The sequence below is a fragment of the Mus caroli genome, unplaced genomic scaffold (assembly GCF_978045245.1).
Source record: "Mus caroli unplaced genomic scaffold, Mus_caroli_1 scaffold_10, whole genome shotgun sequence".
NCBI lineage: Eukaryota > Metazoa > Chordata > Mammalia > Rodentia > Muridae > Mus > Mus caroli.
The window spans coordinates 2127630-2147269 of record NW_028227265.1 but is presented as its reverse complement, the minus strand read 5'-3'; the positions used below and the strand labels follow the sequence as shown (position 1 = coordinate 2147269).

At 43.8% G+C, this 19640-nt stretch overlaps 1 protein-coding gene across 9 annotated transcripts in view; it reads left to right on the top strand.

Annotated features, from left to right (window-relative positions):
* The window catches only part of Pard3 (par-3 family cell polarity regulator), a 544654-nt gene that overhangs the window by 94056 nt on the left and 430958 nt on the right, over positions 1-19640 (top strand). For all 9 annotated transcript variants that reach the window (XM_029480763.2, XM_029480762.2, XM_021170616.3 and 6 more), the window contains exon 2: positions 6453-6554. In XM_029480763.2, the coding sequence (XP_029336623.1) occupies positions 6453-6554 (102 nt within the window). The remainder of the gene's footprint in view (positions 1-6452; positions 6555-19640) is intronic.

Genomic DNA, 19640 nt, shown 5'->3' with positions numbered 1-19640 from the left:
GCCTTGGAAGACCACTGTTTCATTAGACAGCTGCCACAGTTTAGATCACGAGTTTAAAATGTCTGTTTTGGCTTACAAACATTGGAGAGACAGTTACAGTACTACCAAAAATGAAGAATACTTCCTTCGACTGGTCCTACCAGCTTTCAAAACTGATATGTTTTCTCTTAGTATAGTTATTAGCAACAGTGGCTTCCTTATCTTAGGGATGTAATTACCTTGTGGCTGATTGGTTCAATGCATGCTTAGTATTAAGTGATTGTCTTATCACTTAAGGAAAATTCATCTATCTATCATCTATCCATCCATCCATCCATCCATCCATCCATCCATCCATCCACCCACCCACCCTTCCAGGAATGGCAGTGAGTGCAAGCTGCCTTCTCTAACAACCCATTCTTTTGGAACCCACCACCATATTTCTATATAAATTGCATTTATTATTTCTTGATGAGTTTTTTTTTTTTTTAATTATAGTTTCTCACTATTTAGTTGACTGATCCTGTCCATTGCTCAGTGTGTACTTCCTTTCTCTCCATCCCAGAAAACCAGTCTTGGATCTCTGTCATGGTTTGTGTGTGTCCCTCTCATATACATGTACTTATTAATAGACTGTCTTCCACCAAACTTAGTTATGGTTTTGGTTAGGTTAAAAGCCCAGTGTTCTTCACAGTGCAATGCTGCTTGAGCTGAGTCTTATGGCCCTCTCTGCTCGTTTGTGCCATCCCCGAGGACTTCTGTGCTCTGACACCTAACTCTGCCCCACTGCTGCTGGAAGGCAGTGTCTCAGTGAATTTGCATGCTATTTCCACATCATCCTGAGACAAATCGCTTCGAGATCCTGGCATCTTCATTCTATGTGGGTCATGCTGTAAGTCTGTTCTCCAACAGCTTTCTGGGGCCTTGCCACCATTCAGCGTCAGCTTCTAGTGATCTCTGTGGGTCAGAGGATTCTTTTCCTTCACACTGGATGTCTGCTTCATAAGCCATGATACTCTTGCTCACAGACTAGTCCTTGTTTTGTCGGAACACATCTTCCAAGACTTTTCCAGAGAAAGGGACAGTGAAGGTTACATTTCTTTAAAAAAAACAAAAACAAAACCAAAACAACTACAAAAATCATTTTCTGTCTTTCAGTTTTACAAGTAGACAAGGCGCGGCTTCTACGATAGAGTGTTTTTTAGGCATCTTGAAGCCACTGGAATAGGCTAGTTTGCTTCCTGCTGATGCTTTTTTGTGTTTCCTTTTTAATTTTTAAAAGTTGGTGCATTTTGGGCTAGTGATGTGTTTCTTTGGATTGAAACACCTGCCACCAAGCTTGACTATCTTAAGTTCAGTTGCTGGAACCCACATGGTGGGAAAGGAACAAAGTATTCTACAGGTTACCCTGTAACAGCCGCACATCACACATGTGCTCACGTGTGTGCACATGAATACACACACACATACACACACACACACACACACACACAGCTCTAGACTTACAAGAATATCAAGCATGCCACCATACACAGGCTCCCCCTTTTCTCATCTTTCTACCTCTACCTCAGGAGTGCTGGGATTACAGGCATGTACCACCATTGCCAGTTTTTATGTGCTGCTGGAAATGGAACCTAGGGCCTCATGTTTACTAGCAGGTAGTCTTCCAACTGAGCCTCAGGCTATACCCAGTCTACTAACAGTGGGTTGTTGTGAGATGTTGGATGTATTCCAACTGTATTTTGTCATATCGTTACCTAATATTTTGGTGGGGATTCCTGTATTTTGACACATTGCATGTTATGGTGTGGCCCGAGGCTCCTGCTTTCTCTGCAGGTCTGACAGGAGCAGGTGGCATTTATAGTAGACCAGGCAAGTATGTCGTAGACAGCACAGTATATGGGGTGTACTCTTGTTAGTTACTCTTCAAGTCTAATGTGTAGTCTGAAAGGATTCCTGTGCCACGGTCTGTTGTGGCTCTGGCCTCCATTGCTGGCCTCTCTCTATAGTAGGGGTGGATGCTCATTAGTGGGAGTTTCAGGCCCCGGTCATGCCTGTTTGGTCTTTAATTCCCATCTTGATATTTTATTACCCCATTTTTTTCAGTTAAAGTATTACTCGAAGTTAGAGCAAGGATGTGTTTGTTGTATGTAGAGCTGTATGCTGGCCTTGGAGTGTACCTCAGAGGCAATGTAGAGTATCTTACTCACTGCCGGTGCTGCATAGAAGGGAAGCAAGCCACAGTAACAGCAGCGAGAGTGATGTGTGAGATACAGTAAAACCCCGGGTCTCAGCTTTGACAGCCATGACTGTCACAACAGTAGATATATCAGAGAGTTTAAAAAGATAATTTTAACAAAAGAGAAAACTTAGGGAGGAAGAAAGTAGAGAATGGTAAGTAAGTGAAAAGTTAGAATATTTAAAACTGGAGAAAGTAGGGTAGGTAGAAAGTAAAATAGGAGATTAAGTATTAGGAGTGGGGGAGAGTTTGAATTCCCAGGGTTCAGGAAATGTATGTAGGAAGACTGCAAGTTCAAATCCAGCCTTGTTGACATAGTTATTTCAAATCCAGCCTTGTCTACATAGTTCCAGACAAGCCAGGGATACACAGAGTGGTACCCTGATTAACAAAATAAAACAATCACCAGTGCCCTTCCTGGTCTTAATGCTGTGCGGGGAGGTCATTCCAGACGCCCTTCTGACCTCTTTTTTTTTTTTTTTTTTTTTTTTTTTTAAAATGAGGAGAGAGTCATTCATGTGTTCATTCTCTCTCCTGAAAGTCCCTTCACGGAGCTCATAAAAGCCTGATACATATAAGAATCTGACTGTTGAATCAGGGCCCTTCCCGAGGTAGAGTCAACAAGTCTCATGTTCAGAAAGCCTTGGTCAGCTCATGAGAAGATGGGAAAAAAATTATGGGATATTTCAGAGAAGAGACAGTGATTGGCAGTGTGAGATTTTGCCGGCAGATAAGAAGGATTGAAAAGAGGACCGATTGCATGTAGCGATGCAGAAACTTTTGGTGACCGGAGAGCAGTCATGGGAGGAAACCTGGCTGCAGCAGGACTATAGGAGATGAGCCCAAGGCAACAAGCATGTGGAATAATTTAAAACAACGTTTCTGTGCGTACACATAGGTGTGTGCGTGTTCTTGTGCCTGTGCATGAACCATGCATGATTTGGACAGCCCCAGAGATTATCCTGAGGAATGCTATCGGATGATTTGAGATTGGGTCTTTCATTGGCATGGAGTTCACTATCTAGGATAGATTGGCTGATTGCCTTTGGAACCCCAGGGATCCTTTGGTCTTCTGGTTGTCTGTGCTGGGATTATAAGCGTGTACCACCGCACATGGTGTGTTATGTTGTTGTTGTTTGCTTGTCCATGTTTGGCTTTTTAAACACATTCTATATGTACCGCACTGTTGCATTTACCCCATAACTATGTAAACTATTCTGACAACTCTATGATGTCTTAGGTATTTTTAAGATATTCTTAAGTTTTGGATGGATGATTTTGGAGCTGATGTAGGAGGAGGTAGGTGTGTGAAGAGTGAGTTCAGTGAGCTGTTTTGAAGGGCCATCTGCTTGTGCATGTAGACAGGATATAGAAGTGGAAGTTGTCATTTAAGCTGGTTAGTTCATGTTAGTGCTTGCAGGGTGTGGGTGAGTGGCGGAGGGCAGAATGCACTTGTCCTGACTGGCCAGGAGGTGATGGCTGAGGGTCTCCTTTTCCTTATCCACCACAGGACATTAGATGCTAAATTTCCTTAACACAGTTAATATACCATTTGATTTAAAGACCAGGATCTTGGAAGGTGGTTTGTTTTGGGACTTTGGCTGCCAAACAGAGGTTGAAACAACAAATTCTGAAACACTCAAAGTGGCGGTCTTAAAAGCACCATGCCGGTGACATTGAGATTAGGAGATTGTGTGGATCAGTTAAGCTACATAGTTGAAGAGTGTGCTTGTAGATATGTGTCTGTTTGAATCTCTGTGTCTGTTTGTGTATGTGTCTGTCTGTCTGTATGTAAGTATGTATGTGTGTATGTATATGTAGTGTCGTGTACATGTCTATTGTCTGTCTGTTATGGTGTGTGTGTATTTATTTTGGTATACATGTTGGCTAGTTTTATGTCAACTTGACATAAGCTATAGTAATTTGGGAAAAGGCTGAGAAAATGCTTTCCTATGATTTGCCTGTGGGCAAAGTCTATAAAGCATTTTCTTGACCAGTGATTCATATGAGTAGGCCTAGCTCACTGGGGGGAGTCCACCTCTGGACTGGTCCTAAATGGTGTAAGAAAGTAGGCTGAACAAGCCATGAAAAGCAAGCCAGTAGCCAATAAATAGCACTCTCCCTCACATCTTTCAATTTAGTTCTGGCCTCTGGGCTCCTGTGCCCTAAAACACATAAATGAAATAAGTCCTTTCTCTTCAAGTTGTTTTTTTTTTTGGTCATGATAGTTGGTTGTATTACTAGAAACCCTAACTAAAATAGCATATAGTGTGTGTGTGTGTGTGTGTGTATGTGTGTGATGTCTGTGTGTTGTTTGTGTGTGCTATGTGTGTATATGTCTGTGTATATGCTTGTATATATCTGGTATATGTGGCATGTTTTTGTGTGTAGTTTGTATCTCTGTGTGTGATATGTTTTCAACCTAGATGAATGGTTCCCTTTACAGAGGTCCCAGTAGCTGAGGTGCTTTTCATGGCCCTGCTTATATCATTATATAATATTATAATATTAGTAAGGTCTGAGCTGCTTGTCCTTCTGGCTAGACAGTGTCAAGAATAGTGATTCTCCATCTCTGTAACACATGTTGTGCATTAGGGGATCTGCGGCATGCCTGTGTTAGAGATGAGTTTGGGCAGTATCCAGAGAATGTTGACCTTTGCCACTGTTAATGTTTTATAAAAAGAAAGAGAGAACCGGGAATATGTTTGGTAGAGGTGAGGTATGGTGCAGGGGAGGGGATGCCTCTGCGGGCCCATGCTGAGGCATTCCTTCCCCTGAGGTACCAGGCATATGACGTATATAGTATGGAATAGATCTTATTTAGGGTGTGGGGAGTGGAGTTGAAGGGGTAGAGACAGAGAAAGGCAGAGAGAGTGGGGGAGGGTAGCGGGAGTAGAGGCCAGCCATGTACACATGGGGGGTGAGATAGGGAGAGAAGGGACAAAGAGGGAAGAGGATAAGAGAGTAAGAGAGTGAAGAGGGGGCAAACAGCCTCTTTTATATTGAGTTAGGCATCCCTGGCTGTTGCCAGGTAACTGTGGGACAGAGCCTAGAAGGAATGCTAACAGCCACCTTGCAACATCTTGCCTCATAGATCTGGTGGAATCTGCTTTTGCTAACACACTCATCCTTTGTCTTCAAGAAAAGATTGTATCAAACATCCTTTCTTAGGAAAGAACAGAGCATCAATACGACTTTTGGGGTAGGAATTCTGTGTTTTAGGAAATCAGTGTAACTTTGGTGTAGCAATTCTGTGTTTTTGGGAAATCTTTGATCAACTTTTTTTTTTATTTCTATATGAGTACACATATCAGAGTTTTATTGAGTTCAAGAGCAGCTGTGCCCTTCTCAAATTACTTGAAAACAAGATGTGTGAGTGTGTTTAAATACGCCAATAAGGAATATTTAAAAGTTTTAAGTGTTATCCTCTCTTTTCTCCCCCAATTCCACCTTGGAGCAAAAGGGTCTGCATCACACATTTTTTGATGGATTGCTTTAAGTAGTGTATTACACACATATGTATGTCTGCTGGGTTTGACTTTTTTGTTGTTGTTGTTGTTGTTGTTTTGTTTTCAAGACAGGGTTTCTCTGTGTAACCCTAGCTGTCCTGGAACTCACTCTGTAGACCAGGTTGGCCTTGAACTTAGAAATCCGCCTGCCTCTGCCTCCCAAGTGCTGGGAGTAAAGGTATGCGCCATCACTGCCCGGCGGGTTTGACTTTTTTAAACAAAGGCTCACACCTCAGCCTTTTTGGTTCATGTGCCAACTTGTCAACATCTCCTTCTGTCCAGGCCTGTTTGAGAGGAGCACGTAACTCTCCAGGGTGTGCAGCATGCTGTCTGCAGATTAGCACATGTGAGATTTCAGATGCAGAATGTGTGCTGCTTATGTATTTGTTTTCTATAGGTTGTTCTGCGGGGATTCTTGCATGGCTTGTATATCAGATAAGGAAAAGTCTGATCTACTTGAGAGGAATCAGTGTCTTTTGAGGGCAGGAGTTTTCCTGTCACCATAATGGATGGTATGGAGCCAAGGGGAAGTATATATGAATGACCTATTCATAGAGGAAGAGGAAGACTGACTCTGCCATGAGTTGAACTTTGTGTGGTGTTTTAATTAGCTGTAATATTATTGACGTTCCCTTTCATGGGTCAGGAAGTTATTAGGTTTAAATCACTGAATTCCCTTTCAGTGACACTGATGTATCTGATGTTTGTGTTTGTCTTTTGCTCAGGATCCAAACTACTGGATACAGGTGCATCGCTTGGAGCATGGAGATGGAGGGATTCTAGACCTGGATGACATCCTCTGTGACGTTGCTGATGACAAAGACAGAGTGAGTTCATGGCTGGGGCAGTCCTCTCCAGTGGCAGTTTCCCTGGATGAGGGGGGAGGGTGGCACGAAGCCCTTCCCTTCTGTGCTAGAATCACAGATGACAACTCACCCGGGTGACCGCTCTCTCCCCGTTGCCCTGATGTCAGGCTGTGATGCTTTTCCTGATACTGGGGTTTCATACTTCAGCTTTCGAATTTCTAAACGGAAACATTTACAGTGTAAACACCACCAAGGAGTCTTTGCCAAACAACCCTTTCCCTCGACAGCATTTCCAGTCCATCCTTATGAAGTTCCCGTTTCCGATCTTGTTGGATACATGGGATCTTTTAGCTATGGTTCCATTGCTGGCTCAGAGATGGTCTGGTGTAATGACTGGGTCGTGCTGAGCCACTGACTTGCTCCAAGATGAGTGTGCATGCCCCGGGCACTTCTGTCTGTGATGTATGTGCGTTCTCGAGAAGCTGCCTCTCCTGCTACCTTTGGTCTGTGGCTTCTCACTACCACCTTAAAGTCAACCTAGTACATTCATGTCACAACCGTAGCAGCCCAAGCCAGTTTATGCATGCTCTCCCACCTGCTTGGGAGGAATGGGAGGAGAGTGTCTCCTAGCATGATAAAGAGTGTGGCTGGGTGGTTGGCCCCCACATATAGACGCCAGCAGATTGTTTATTGCAGTGAGGCAATGAGAGGGGCTGGGCGTAAAGAGCTCTGTGCCCACACTTTGTGCTGTGTTTGAGTTGAACTGGAATTGCACAAGGACTTACAGCCTCAGACTCAGTTGTATTACCACAGGTGTGTGGAGGCAGCTGAAGATGGCCCTGTGTCCTCATCACACTCCAGGGTTCACACAGGGCATTAAACCAGCCAGGCCACTCAAAGAGGCTAGAGGACAATGAGGTTGTTAGGACATTCACCATGAGCGCTGCCCTGCTCACTCTTCTCCTTGCTGTTTCTGGGCTGAGCTGGTGAGCATAGCTGCTGACTCTTGCTCAAACCCATGCTTGGGATATAGTTGATATCATGCCTGCTCAGAATTGGACAGAAACCGTGCGTATTTTCTTGAAATCTAAAGAAAAGCAAGAATCTCAGGCACAAATGTTGAGGACTTCAAGGGGACTGACTTGCCAGTACCTGTTACTGTGGGGTTTGTCTTTTGTGGCTACCATGAGTCAGGAGCATACTGTGTCAAAAAATGCAAATCTTTTAGGCCTGTTTGTGACTTGATGATGGTTTCCTTGGGGGCCATTTCCCTCATTTGGGGTTCTCATGTAGCAGTGGTCACTCTCAAGTGGTTTCCTGAGAGTAGTGAAGCTGCTCTCAGTTTGTAGGTTTTATAGGGTTGGGGAGCCGGCTTCAGATACCACCAAGCCTGCTAGACAAATTCAACCTCACAATTCTGTTTCTCTAGAACTACTTCTGGTAACACAATCTGTATTTGTCAGGGTTCTCTAAATTGTGTGTGTGTGTGTGTGTGTGTGTGTGTGGCGAGGGGTGGTGTGGTGTGAAGGGGGATATTAGCATGCCTTACACAATACAGTTCAGAGAGCTGAACAGTGTCTTTCTGACACTGGAGAGGCCGAGAATCCAGTAGTTGCTCAGTTCACTGTGTGAGATGTCTCAGCACTTCCAGTTTGGCACTGAAGGTCTGGAGGATTCCTGGAGAGTTGCTTGTCTTAAGTCTGCATTAGGAACCTGAAGAGGTTGACTTTAATGCTGTAGCAAAAGGGCAGGTGAGCTTGCCAGCAAGAGTGAGGTGAGGACATGACACCCAGAGCACAGCTTCCTTTTTCCATGCCCTTTTATGTAAGCTGTCACTAAAAGGTGCTGCCCACATTTAAACGGAGTCTTCCTGTTTCAAGTGGCTTTCATTTTAGTTGATCCAGTCAGGTTGGAAATCTAGATGAGGCATCAAAAGTCTATTCCTTGTTTGATGGATGCATATAGCTATACTTAAAATATATTTAATATTTATATTTTAAGTAGTTGGCAAAGCCCCTGAGAAATGTTGAGTTTTTAGCGTCCCGTAACTTAAATTTGGTAACACAGATTCACAACCCTTAACCACTGATATTATTTCAATTGATGTTACATTGCATGGTAAAGAAACAAGAGGACAGGAAAAAAAAAATCTACTCAGTTCATGTGTATTTATGCACACACACTTTTTGAATTTTTAAAACAAAGTGCATAGGTGAGAAACACGTTGGTTGCGTTCCTCAGTTCCGCCACTGGTCATATGGACTTGGCTGGTATTTACGACTGCTTTGCTTTATTATCCATCATGTATTTCCTCCACTGTCAGCCTGCACCTCAGCAGGTCCCGGTTCTTTTCTTGGGAAGTTGACTCATATTTTCATTTCTGAATGGTCTGTGCCCTTGGTCAACCTGTCTAAATTAGATTGTTGTAGTTTCCTATTGACTTTAATCACAGGACATGGTTTGCACCAAGAGATGACCTAAAGGATCTCCTATACTCCAGACATACATACAGACAGACAGACGCACACACACACACACACACACACACACACAAATCTCCATTGTAGAGAAACAATCCAATTTCCTCCTAGTAATCTGGATTAACCACCCCTCCTTACACTGTTATTTCTTTCTTAGCTTCTTGGTTTAAGGGTATCAGAAGCCCAAAGTGACAAGGAAGAAGTCTGAACTTCTAGTTCAATGGTATGTTTATTGTGTCTCCTGGAAGAAAGACACCCCCCTCCACCCCCATCCCCATACACTAAAACAAAAGTTTTAGACATCAGAGCACAAAAAGTCACTGGAACAAGCAGTCTTTAAAGTGGCTCAGGATGGGTGGTAGCAAGTAGACCATTCCTATTTCTGATTCCTGGACTGTGAGTCCCTGTTGTAGGACAAGCAGTGCCATATATTGGCCACTGATTCAAAGCATATAGCATCTTTTGGAAAACTCTGTTCCAGCCCTCCAGGCTATTGACGTCTAATTGGTGCTGTAACTGTGACTTTAAACATCCATTCCACCTTCTGTCATGTCGTCTGCTTCAGGATAGCAAGACCAATGAGTTTCATTACCATGCGACACTGCCACACTCTTTGGCTATGACACGAGTTTCTTGGCCAGAAGCAATACTGCATGGAATACCATTACAGTAGACAATGCGCCTTATGTAACGCCACACATGGTAGTTTTGGCAGAAGCACTATGTGTGGGCAAGGCAAATCCATAACCAGAACACGTATCTGTCCCTTCAGTGATGGAAGTGGTCTCAGTGTAGTCAACCTCACACCAAGTGGCTAGCTGATCACCCCTCGTGAATGGTGCCGAATGGGGAACTCAGTTTTGGTCTCTGCTGCTGGCAGCTCTGGCACTCAGCAGGAGTTCTAGCCAGGTCAGACTTGTTGGGTAGAAGTTCATGCTGCTGAGCTTATGCATTCTCTCCGTCTCTGCCCTCGTGGCTGCTTTGTTTGTGGTTCCATTGGGCAACAGCAGGAATGATTGTGGAAACAGGTTGAGTGCCTACGGAATAGTTGATCCTATCTGTTTATTGAATTTCTCTACTGAAGTCACCTTCTGATGAACACTCATTCACACAGGGCACTCATTCACATGGGAGATGTATTTTTGCACCTTTGGTCCTCTTCCCCAAATGTCCTTTTCACCAGCCAGGTTCTTTTCACATTGCCTGACCGTCTGCCAGGCAATCAGCTACAGGCCATGAGTCAGCATTTAATTACATATCTTGCAAAATGTGTGACCATATCCACTCCCTGGCATTCTGCTCACTGTGAAGATTCTCTTCACAAGAGTCATTTCAGGGTCATCCCAGAAAGAGGCTGTAGTTCCCTGCTGCTGTCTACATCTTCATTGTGTCTGCATAATATTAGCAACTGTTGGTAAGCCAGACCCTATTTTTCTTTGTTGTTTTTTTTTTTAATTTTTTTTATTAGGTATTTTCCTCAATTACATTTCCAATGCTATCCAAAAAGTCTCCAATACACCCCCCCCCCCCCCCCAGTCCCCTACCCACCCACTCCCACTTTTTGGCCCTGGCATTCCCCTGTACTGGGGCATATAAAGTTGGCAAGTCCAATGGGCCTCTCTTTCCAGTGATGGCCGACTAGGCCATCTTTTGATACAAATGCAGCTAGAGTCAAGAGCTCTGGGGTACTGGTTAGTTCATAATAATGTTCCACCTATGGGGTTGCAGTTCCCTTTAGCTCCTTGGGTACTTTCTCTAGCTCCTCCATTGGGGGCCCTGTGATCCATCCAATAGCTGACTGTGAGCATCCACTTCTGTGATTGCTAGGCCCCGGCATTGTCTCACAAGAGACAGCTATATCTGGGTCCTTTCAGCAAAATCTTGCTAGTGTATGCAATGGTGTCAGCGTTTGGAAGCTGATTATGGGATGGAGGGACCCTATTTTTCTTTTCTTCAGCCAACCAATCATTGGGCATACCATACTCCATGAGGGTATAGGTACATGCTTGGAACATTGTAGCAGAAATAGAAACTACAGGCATATGGACAACTTTTCTTTCTTTGTACCCTTAGAACCATTTTTGGGCATGGTCACACCCACATACCAATTAATTTGATGAATTGCTGCTTTGCAGATTTATCTTGATGACTTGGCAGATCAAATCACACCTAACTCATGATGGCAGTTCAGGTTGCGTTGTAACTTGGTGGCTCACTGTCAAACATTCAGTTTCCATTGAGGACCAATAGCAGGCCAAGAGTTGCCTCTCAAAGGGAGAATACTTGACTACATACAGATTGTGGTAGAACCTTGTTATAAAATCCCAAGGGTTTTCTACTGTGATTCACCCAGAAGGTCTTGCCACTGATTTCAAACAGCATCCCTATCTGCTACGGTCACCTCAAGTACCATTGGATCTACAGGATCATAAGGCCCAAATGGTGGAGCATCCTGTACAGTGGCCTGGACTTGTTGGTACTCAGGTACTCAAAGCCAGTGGTTTCTGAGTCACCTGGTATATGGGCTGGAGGAATACACCCAAATGAGGAATTTGCTACTTTTAGAATCCAAACAGGCCCACTGAACTAGCTCGACTTTCTTGGTGGTGGGAGAATCCAGGTACTTATCCTTCACATTAGGAATATCTCTGTATGCCCTACATGCCTGTACTCCTAGAATTTTCACTAAGGTTACAAGCCCTTGGATTTTGGTTAGACTTATTTCTTCCCCTCTGATACACAATTGCACTACCAACAAGTCCAAAGCGGTTACTGCCTTCTGCTCACTGAATCTGCTCAGCATAATGTCATTAATATAGTGGACCAGTATGATATTTTGTGGAAGAAACAGAAGATCAAGATTCCTTCAAACTGGAACTGAACAGATGGCTCAGTGGTTAAGAGCCCTGGCTTTCCTTCTAGAGGATCTGGAGTCAATTATCAGCACCCACATAGCAACTCACAATCATCTGTAACTCCAGTTCCAGGGGTTGGGGTGAATCCAGTGCCCTCTTTTTGTGCTCACACATACATTCAAGAAAACACTCATACACATAAAGTAAAAAATAAAATTCAACAACAACAATGACAAAGCCCTTTAAACTAAATGAAGACTTAGGGCAGGAGAGTTAATAAACCCTCAAGGTAAAATTGTTAAAGGTATCCTGCTGGCAAGGTAAATTGCTTCTGGTGATGCCTTTTAACAGAGCCCGAGTTCCAGGAGATATGCTCAGGTAAGTTCACCATACCTGGCTCTGCTGCTGCAGTTGAAGTCACCACTTGGTTAAATTTTTGACAGTCAGTTGTCATTCCCTATGATCCATTTGTAGAAGGTAAACCCTGGTTCTTGCTCCTGGCCCCATGCTCCCAGAAATAAAACTCAAACTCAAAATATATTTACAAATATCTTGACCATATAGCTAAGCTCTTCTCTGACTAGCTCACAACTTAAAATATCCCATTTATTTTAGCCTACATTCTGCCATGTGGCTGGTTACCTGTGCTCAGGTACCATACCTTTGCTCTTTTCACATCTTTTCAGCAAGTTCCCTGCCTTCTCTCTCCCAGAATTCTTTCTCTTTCCCGGTGTCCCACCTCTACTTCCTGCTTAAGCTGTAGGCCATAGGCTTTTTAATTGACAGGTGATGCATTCGTACAATACAGAAAATATTCTTTCTATATCTATCTGTCTTCTGCACAGGCCAGATAGAGTTTATGGGAGACACAATGGGGTCCTCTACCCCTGTATCATTCAACTTGATATTGTCATTAATTTCTGCAGTTCCAAGGTTGTGATATTGTTTTGCTTCACTATTTTCTCTGGTAGAGGCAACTCCAGTGGCTTCCATTTGACCTTCCCACAGGTCAGGCCACCAGTGTGAGAATTCTGTAAACTTCTAAGTGTGACTATCCCAGTTTTTTACCCTAGAACTGGGGAATAACCACAGGGTGAGTTTGGGACCCACTGAACCTACTGGAAATTTTACCTCAGTCAGAGCTCCACTGATCACCTGATCTCCACAAACCTCTACTTTCAGTAAGCCTTTCGATATTTCCTAGAATCTGTGCCAGTTTTAGAATTAATGTCCAATAGTTCCAGGGAGTCTGATTATCTCTTTTCCCACAAGGTACAGTTACACTAATGAAAGGCCATACATTCCTTCAAAGAAACAAAGAAGGAAGGGCAGAGGCTAACGTCAAAACCCTTTGATTTCTTAACAAGGTCTTTCCTTAAGGGGCTCTGCCTTTCCTTCGTTAAAGGGGTTCTGGGTCTGTTAACTGGCACAAGTTTGGAAACTGGTTGATGAGCTATGCTATCTGGCATAGCCTTTATTTGATCGGCTTTAGAGTTATAACTGAGAATGGAGGGGATTAGAGGTGATCATATTTGCATTTGAGAACTAGATCCATCTGTGGGTGTCAAGAATGAGTGGCAAAGTCTGAACTGGTTGGCAGCATGTTTTCCCAGGAGACAAGAGGCTGATAGAGGCTGGAGAATGAAGATGGCGGGTGGGGATGTTCTCAAGATTGGAGTGACTCCAAGTAGCCAGATGCCAGTGTGCGGCAGGAAGTACCACAGCCTAAGCCTTCTAACGTGGTGAGGTGTTAGATGATGAGAACCCAAGTACAGGTCTGTCTGTGACACAGAGGCAAACCCATTGAAATCAACTATAAAACAAGTCTTATATTTTTCCGATGCCTTAAAAATTTATTTTGAAATTTAATTTATTTCAATTGATTTTATGCCTTTGAGTGTGTTGCCTGCATGTATGTGTGTTCACCACACATGTTTCTGGTGCCTGGAGAAGCAAGAGGAGGGCATCGGATGCCCTGGAGTGTGTAAAGAAGGCTGTGAGTCTCGTGTGGGTGCTGGTAACCAAACCCAGGTCCTCTACAGTGCTCTTAATTTCTGAACCATTTCTCTCTATTCTCAGTATGCTTTAATATTAGCAGAACTAATAATAGTTACTGGAAAAAGTTAGAATGTTTCGCACAATGTTTTCCTGAGAGCTGGATGTAAGATAGACTGGGGTGGGGTGGGGTGGGGTGGGGGGTGGGGTGGTCTTTGAACTATCAACCTTAATATATTTTTTCCTTGTTAATTCTACTTTTTCTTCATTCCAGAAAGCATTAGGCATATCTAAAGAGAGCCTAGGATAGCAACATCTTTTGTGTTTTCAGCTTTTGTATGACTTAGTATGGGGTGAAAGGATGATTAAAAAGCTTTCTCAGGGATAATTGTGGAAGCGCTGTCAAGTGCTACCTAGTTAGGCAAGAAGAAGGGAGACAGCTACTCTTGCAGCCTTATTAGTCATTGCAAACTTACGACTGTGCTCCTGTTGTGTTCCTGGGGGTATCTCGGTATTAGTGGTGCCTGGAGCCACATGGTCTGCCTTTAAGTACGCAGTGTTTATTCCCCTCCCCCATGGCTTTGCAATATGAACCTCATTTTCCTACCTGTAAGTGGGGATAATGATTAAGCCTAACAACTGGTTTTAGATTGTGGTTAGTCCTGGGAAAGGTTAATTGCAAGCACCCTTGGCAATTGGTCACCAACACCACTACCGGTATGGTTACTGCTTTAACACCCCATCCCAAAGGCTTAGCAGCAAACATTAACCAGTGTGTTCTGGCCATTTGTTTTATGTAGGTGGCTAGTTTGCTTAATTTTACTTTTCTATCAGTTACACGAGGACTGGGCTGGGCAATGGAACTCATCTGTAATTGCTGGACAAAATGTATAGGCGTCTGCATCTTTAGATTGTATCCGTTCCCAATATAATGTCAATGTATGTATTCTTTTGAAAGAGAAAGGGAGCTGAGAGTTCAAGTTGATATTTTTATTATTTGAAACCCCCAAATCGTGCTGTTAAATGCTGTTAACTTTTCCTGCTTTCCCCAGACAGACAGACAGACAGACAGACAGGGATGTAGTTGTTAGTTTCTTCTTCATGCACGTTTTCTGGAAACAGATTGAAACACTAAAGCAGATCCTGCTATTAGCCCATGTGTCGAGGTCAGAGGATGGCTTGCAGGTGTTGGTTCTCTCTACCATGTGGATCCCAGGGATTGAACTCAGCTCAATGGCAAATGCCTTTACCTGCCAAGCCATCTTTTGCACTTCAAATGCACTGTCCTTCAATCATCGTCCTAGTCTTGAATATATCCTAAAGCCTTGGTCTTAAAATTAATTAATAATAAGCATATTTGTATGCTTTGTCACTTCTAACCAAATGGGAGCAGGTGAGTGCACAACTTGGTACATCTGCAGAGGTCAGGGGACAACCTCTGGTCAGTGCTCACCTTCTGCCCTGTTTGAGACAGTACTCACCTTGGCACACACCACTCCAGCTGGTTTGTAAGCTTCAGGGGAGATTCCAATTCTGGCTCCCATCTCACTTGCCAACCCGCCTTTATGTGTTTTCTAGAGATTTGAACTTAGATCCTCACACTTGCATAGCAAGCATTTTGTCCACTGAGCCATCTCCCCTAAAGCCTTGAGTTTTATAGTTTTTTTTTTCTTTTTAAAAAAATGATTTATTTAATTTTATTTTATGTGCATTGGTGTTTTGCCTGTATGTGTATGTCTATGTGAAGGTGTCAGATCCCCTGGAACTGAAGTTACAAGCTGCTAAGTAGGTGCTGGGAATTGAACCTGGGTCCTCTGGAAGATCAGCCAGTGCTCTTTAATCACTGAGCCATTTCTCCAGCCTCTGTAGTTCTTCCTTTCCTTTCCTTTCCTTTCCTTTCCTTTCCTTTCCTTTCCTTTCCTTTCCTTTCCTTCTCTCTCTCTCTCTCTCTTTTTGTTCGCTTGCTTTCTCTCTCTCTCTTTCTTTCTTTCTTTCTTTTAACTTTTAGACTTATTTTATGTGACAGTTTTTCCTCTTGTGTATGTGTCTTAGTCAGGGTTTCTATTCCTGCACAAACATCATGACCAAGAAGCAAGTTGGAGAGGAAAGGGTTTATTTGGCTTACACTTCCATGCTGCTGTTCATCACCAAAGGAAGTCAGGACTGGAACTCAGACAGGTCAGGGAGCAGGAGCTGATACAGAGGCCATGGAGGGATGTTCTTTACTGGCTTGCCTCCTCTGGCTTGCTCAGCCTACTCTCTTATAGAACCCAAGACTACCAGCCCAGAGATGACACCACCCACAAGGGGCCTTTCTCCCTTGATCACTAATTGAGAAAATGCCTTACAGTTGGATCTCATGGAGGCACTTCCTCAACTGAAGCTCCTTTCTCTGTGATAACTCCAGCTGTGTCAAGTTGACACAAAAATAGCCAGTACAATTGACCCCTTGTCAACTTGACACACAAACACATCACTAGTAAGCCTCAACTCTTACATTCTTATTCATCCCCAAGATCTAAATAACTTTAAAAGTCCCACAGTCTTTACATATTCTTAAATTTTCAATCTCTTTAAAATATCCATCTCTTAAAATCCAAAGTCTCTTCACAATTAAAAGTCTCTTAACTGTGGGCTCCACTAAAACAGTGTCTTCCTTCAAGAGGGAAAATATCAGGGCACAGTCACAATCAAAAGCAAAAGTCAATCTCCAACCGTCCAATGTCTGGGATCCAACTCACGATCTTCTGGGCTCCTCCAAGGGCTTGGGTCACTTCTCCAGCCATGCCCTTTGTAGCACACGCGTCATCCTCTAGGCTCCAGATACCTGTACTCCACTGCTACTGCTGCTCTTGGTGGTCATCTCATGGTACTGGCATCTCCAAAACACTGCATGACCCCTTCAGTCCTGGGCCTTCAATTGCAACTGAGGCTGCACCTTCACCAATGGCCTTCCATGGCCTCTCACAGTGCCGAGCCTCAGCTGCTCTGCGTGACCCCTTCATGCCTTCAAAACCAGAACCACCTGGGTGACCCTTACACATTACCAAGTCCCGCTGCAGAAGGAGTACAACCTTGCCTATCTCTGGAACACAGCCTCTTTGTGCTTTCAGAAAACACTTCCCAGAAGATGTCACCTCAACGATGCTGGTCTCTTCTTAATCACTGCTAATTTCTTAGCTCCAGCTAACCAGCATCAATAGTCCCAGTAATGCAAAGTTTTTGCTTTAGTAGTTCTGGTATCTTGTTAATCACAGCTGATTCTTCAGCCCCAGCTAACCAGAACTACAAAATCTTCACAATAAAAACAGCAATGGCCCTGAAGAGAGTCTTTAATTTTCCCTCTGAAATTTCACAAACTAGGCCTCCTTCTTCTGCACTGTTCTCAGCATTATCTTCCAAGCTCCTACACAACATCTGACAGAGCTCTTAACAACGAATGGATCTTCAAGCCCAAAGTTCCAAAGTCCTTCCACAGTCCTCCCCAAAACATGGTCAGGTTGTTTTAGTCAGGGTTTCTATTCCTGTACAAACATCATGACCAAGAAGCAAGTTGGGGAGGAAAGGGTTTATTCGGCTTACACTTCCACACTTCCATACTGCTGTTCATCACCAAAGGAAGTCAGGACTGGAACTCAAGCAGGTCACAAAGCAGGAGCTGATGCAGAGGCCATGGAGGGATGTTCTTTACTGGCTTGCCTCCTCTGGCTTGCTCAGCCTACTCTCTTATAGAACCCAAGACTACCAGCCCAGAGATGACACCACCCACAAGGGGCCTTTCTCCCTTGATCACTAATTGAGAAAATGCCTTACAGTTGGATCTCATGGAGGCACTTCCTCAACTGAAGCTCCTTTCTCTGTGATAACTCCAGCTGTGTCAAGTTGACACAAAAATAGCCAGTACAGTATGTAAGTGCGCTATGTGCATGTCTGGTGTTCAAGGAGGGCAGAAGAGGGTGTCAGATTCCTTGAAACTGCAGTGAGTCATCACATGGGCTTTAGGAACTAAACTCAGTTCTTCTGTAACAGCAACAAGAGCTCTTAACTACTGAACCATCTCTCCAGCTCTCAAGTTTTACACACACACACACACACACACACACACGGTATAATGAGCATTTTGGTTATATTGTAAATCTTTAGAGAATTTGTTACTTTATAAAAACTTATGTCTCCATTTTCTCCTTATTTACCCCCTTCTTCTTCTCCTCCTGGATACCCTTAGAATGGACCTCAGATCTGGCATGACTAGGCAAGAGCTCTCCTACAGAGCATCTCCTCAAGCCGTCCTATCTCCCTTGTATGACCACTTTGGAGAGTACGTATGTAAAGAGAGCTCCTCTTCCCTTTCCAGGTCTGAGGAAGGATGTCCTAGAGCCAGAGTGCCTGATAACTATGCATTCTTAATTCTGTATTTCCTTTTGTGCTATGTATACACTTGAGCATCTGAGTGTCCACTTCTCACTCACTGGAGGAGGAGAATGGTCTCAGAGCGTAAATCCAGCAGTCCCTGAAGAGGCTCTTCAGTGAGGTGGCAGCTGAGCTGGAACCCTGCTACTGCCTTGCTGAAGAATGATCTAGAGACTTCCTTGACTCTGATGGGTTTACTCATGCGTAGCCACTGACAGGGTGTGTTACTACACCCAGTTTTAGTCTTGACCAACTACCAAGCCTGTTTAACTGGTGAAGGGTGTTTTAATTTGGTGCTTTGGGGCCTGTCCCTGGGTGATCTGAGATCCACATTGCCCTGTGGAGTCTCGGTCAGCTTACAGGGAGGACTGATTCTGTGTGGATGAGCCGGAGCTTTCCCTGGGTTTCAGGCTGTTGTTCCTTTCCCAGAACCCAGGAGATTGTAGACTGGATGTTTGGGTTTTGAGAACATCGAGGAACCATTTTGTTCCATAGATAGGTTTGCAGTCTGGGATATCTTGGCCCTTTTTTTCCCCTCCTTTCTGATGGCTAGAAATGGCAGACCAAGCCAGGCAGAAATATACAGAGAGGTATTTCTCCTTTTCTGGTGCCTCCAGGAAGGATTCAGTGAAGGCCCTGCGGCTGTCAAGGTCTTTGAACCTCAAAAGAGCTACTTCAAGAGTCAGCAAAAGGCAGGTTGGTACAGAGCTTTCTGTCTCCTTTAAAACTTCCCTGAGAACTGAAAAACCTTCCTCTTCTCTGTGTTTATTTCTTAATATTCTTTGGGGAAAAGCTTCCTAATTAATTTGAACACCTCCCTTCAAAGTCTTCCTGATGTTTGCTGTGCTCCTAGGTTCTGTGTGGATGTGTGCTATTTGTGTGTCTAATTATTTCTTATACAAGTGTCGAGGTTGTATCTCACAAGTAACCTTGTTGCCAGAAGACTCCAGACTCTCATGTGTAATCCCCTTGGCGGGACTTCAGTGGTTACATTTATGTTACCAAAACATTCTCTACAAGGATTAGGTAACCTTTACATGCAATGCAACACTGGAATAAAGTCTGTCAGTGCGCTCACTTTCATAGAGAGTAGTTTCACAGAAGCACAGTATCATAGCGTTACAGTTTACTCTTTCTGCTTTTAAAGTGCCGATCGAAAATGATAGCAAGTAGGTGTGGCTATGCTTTCTTGACAGTTTATTTTACTATTTGTATGCTGAATATATGGACTTAGGCTGTTCAAGTAGTATGGGCTTGCTCTGCATCTGGTGGTGAAGTTTCTCTGGCACAGCCCCTGATTCCTTGCTGGGTGGTGCCTTCTGTTTTGGGGATCAGCGTCTCAGCAGCTGCCAAGCCAGTGTTGTGTG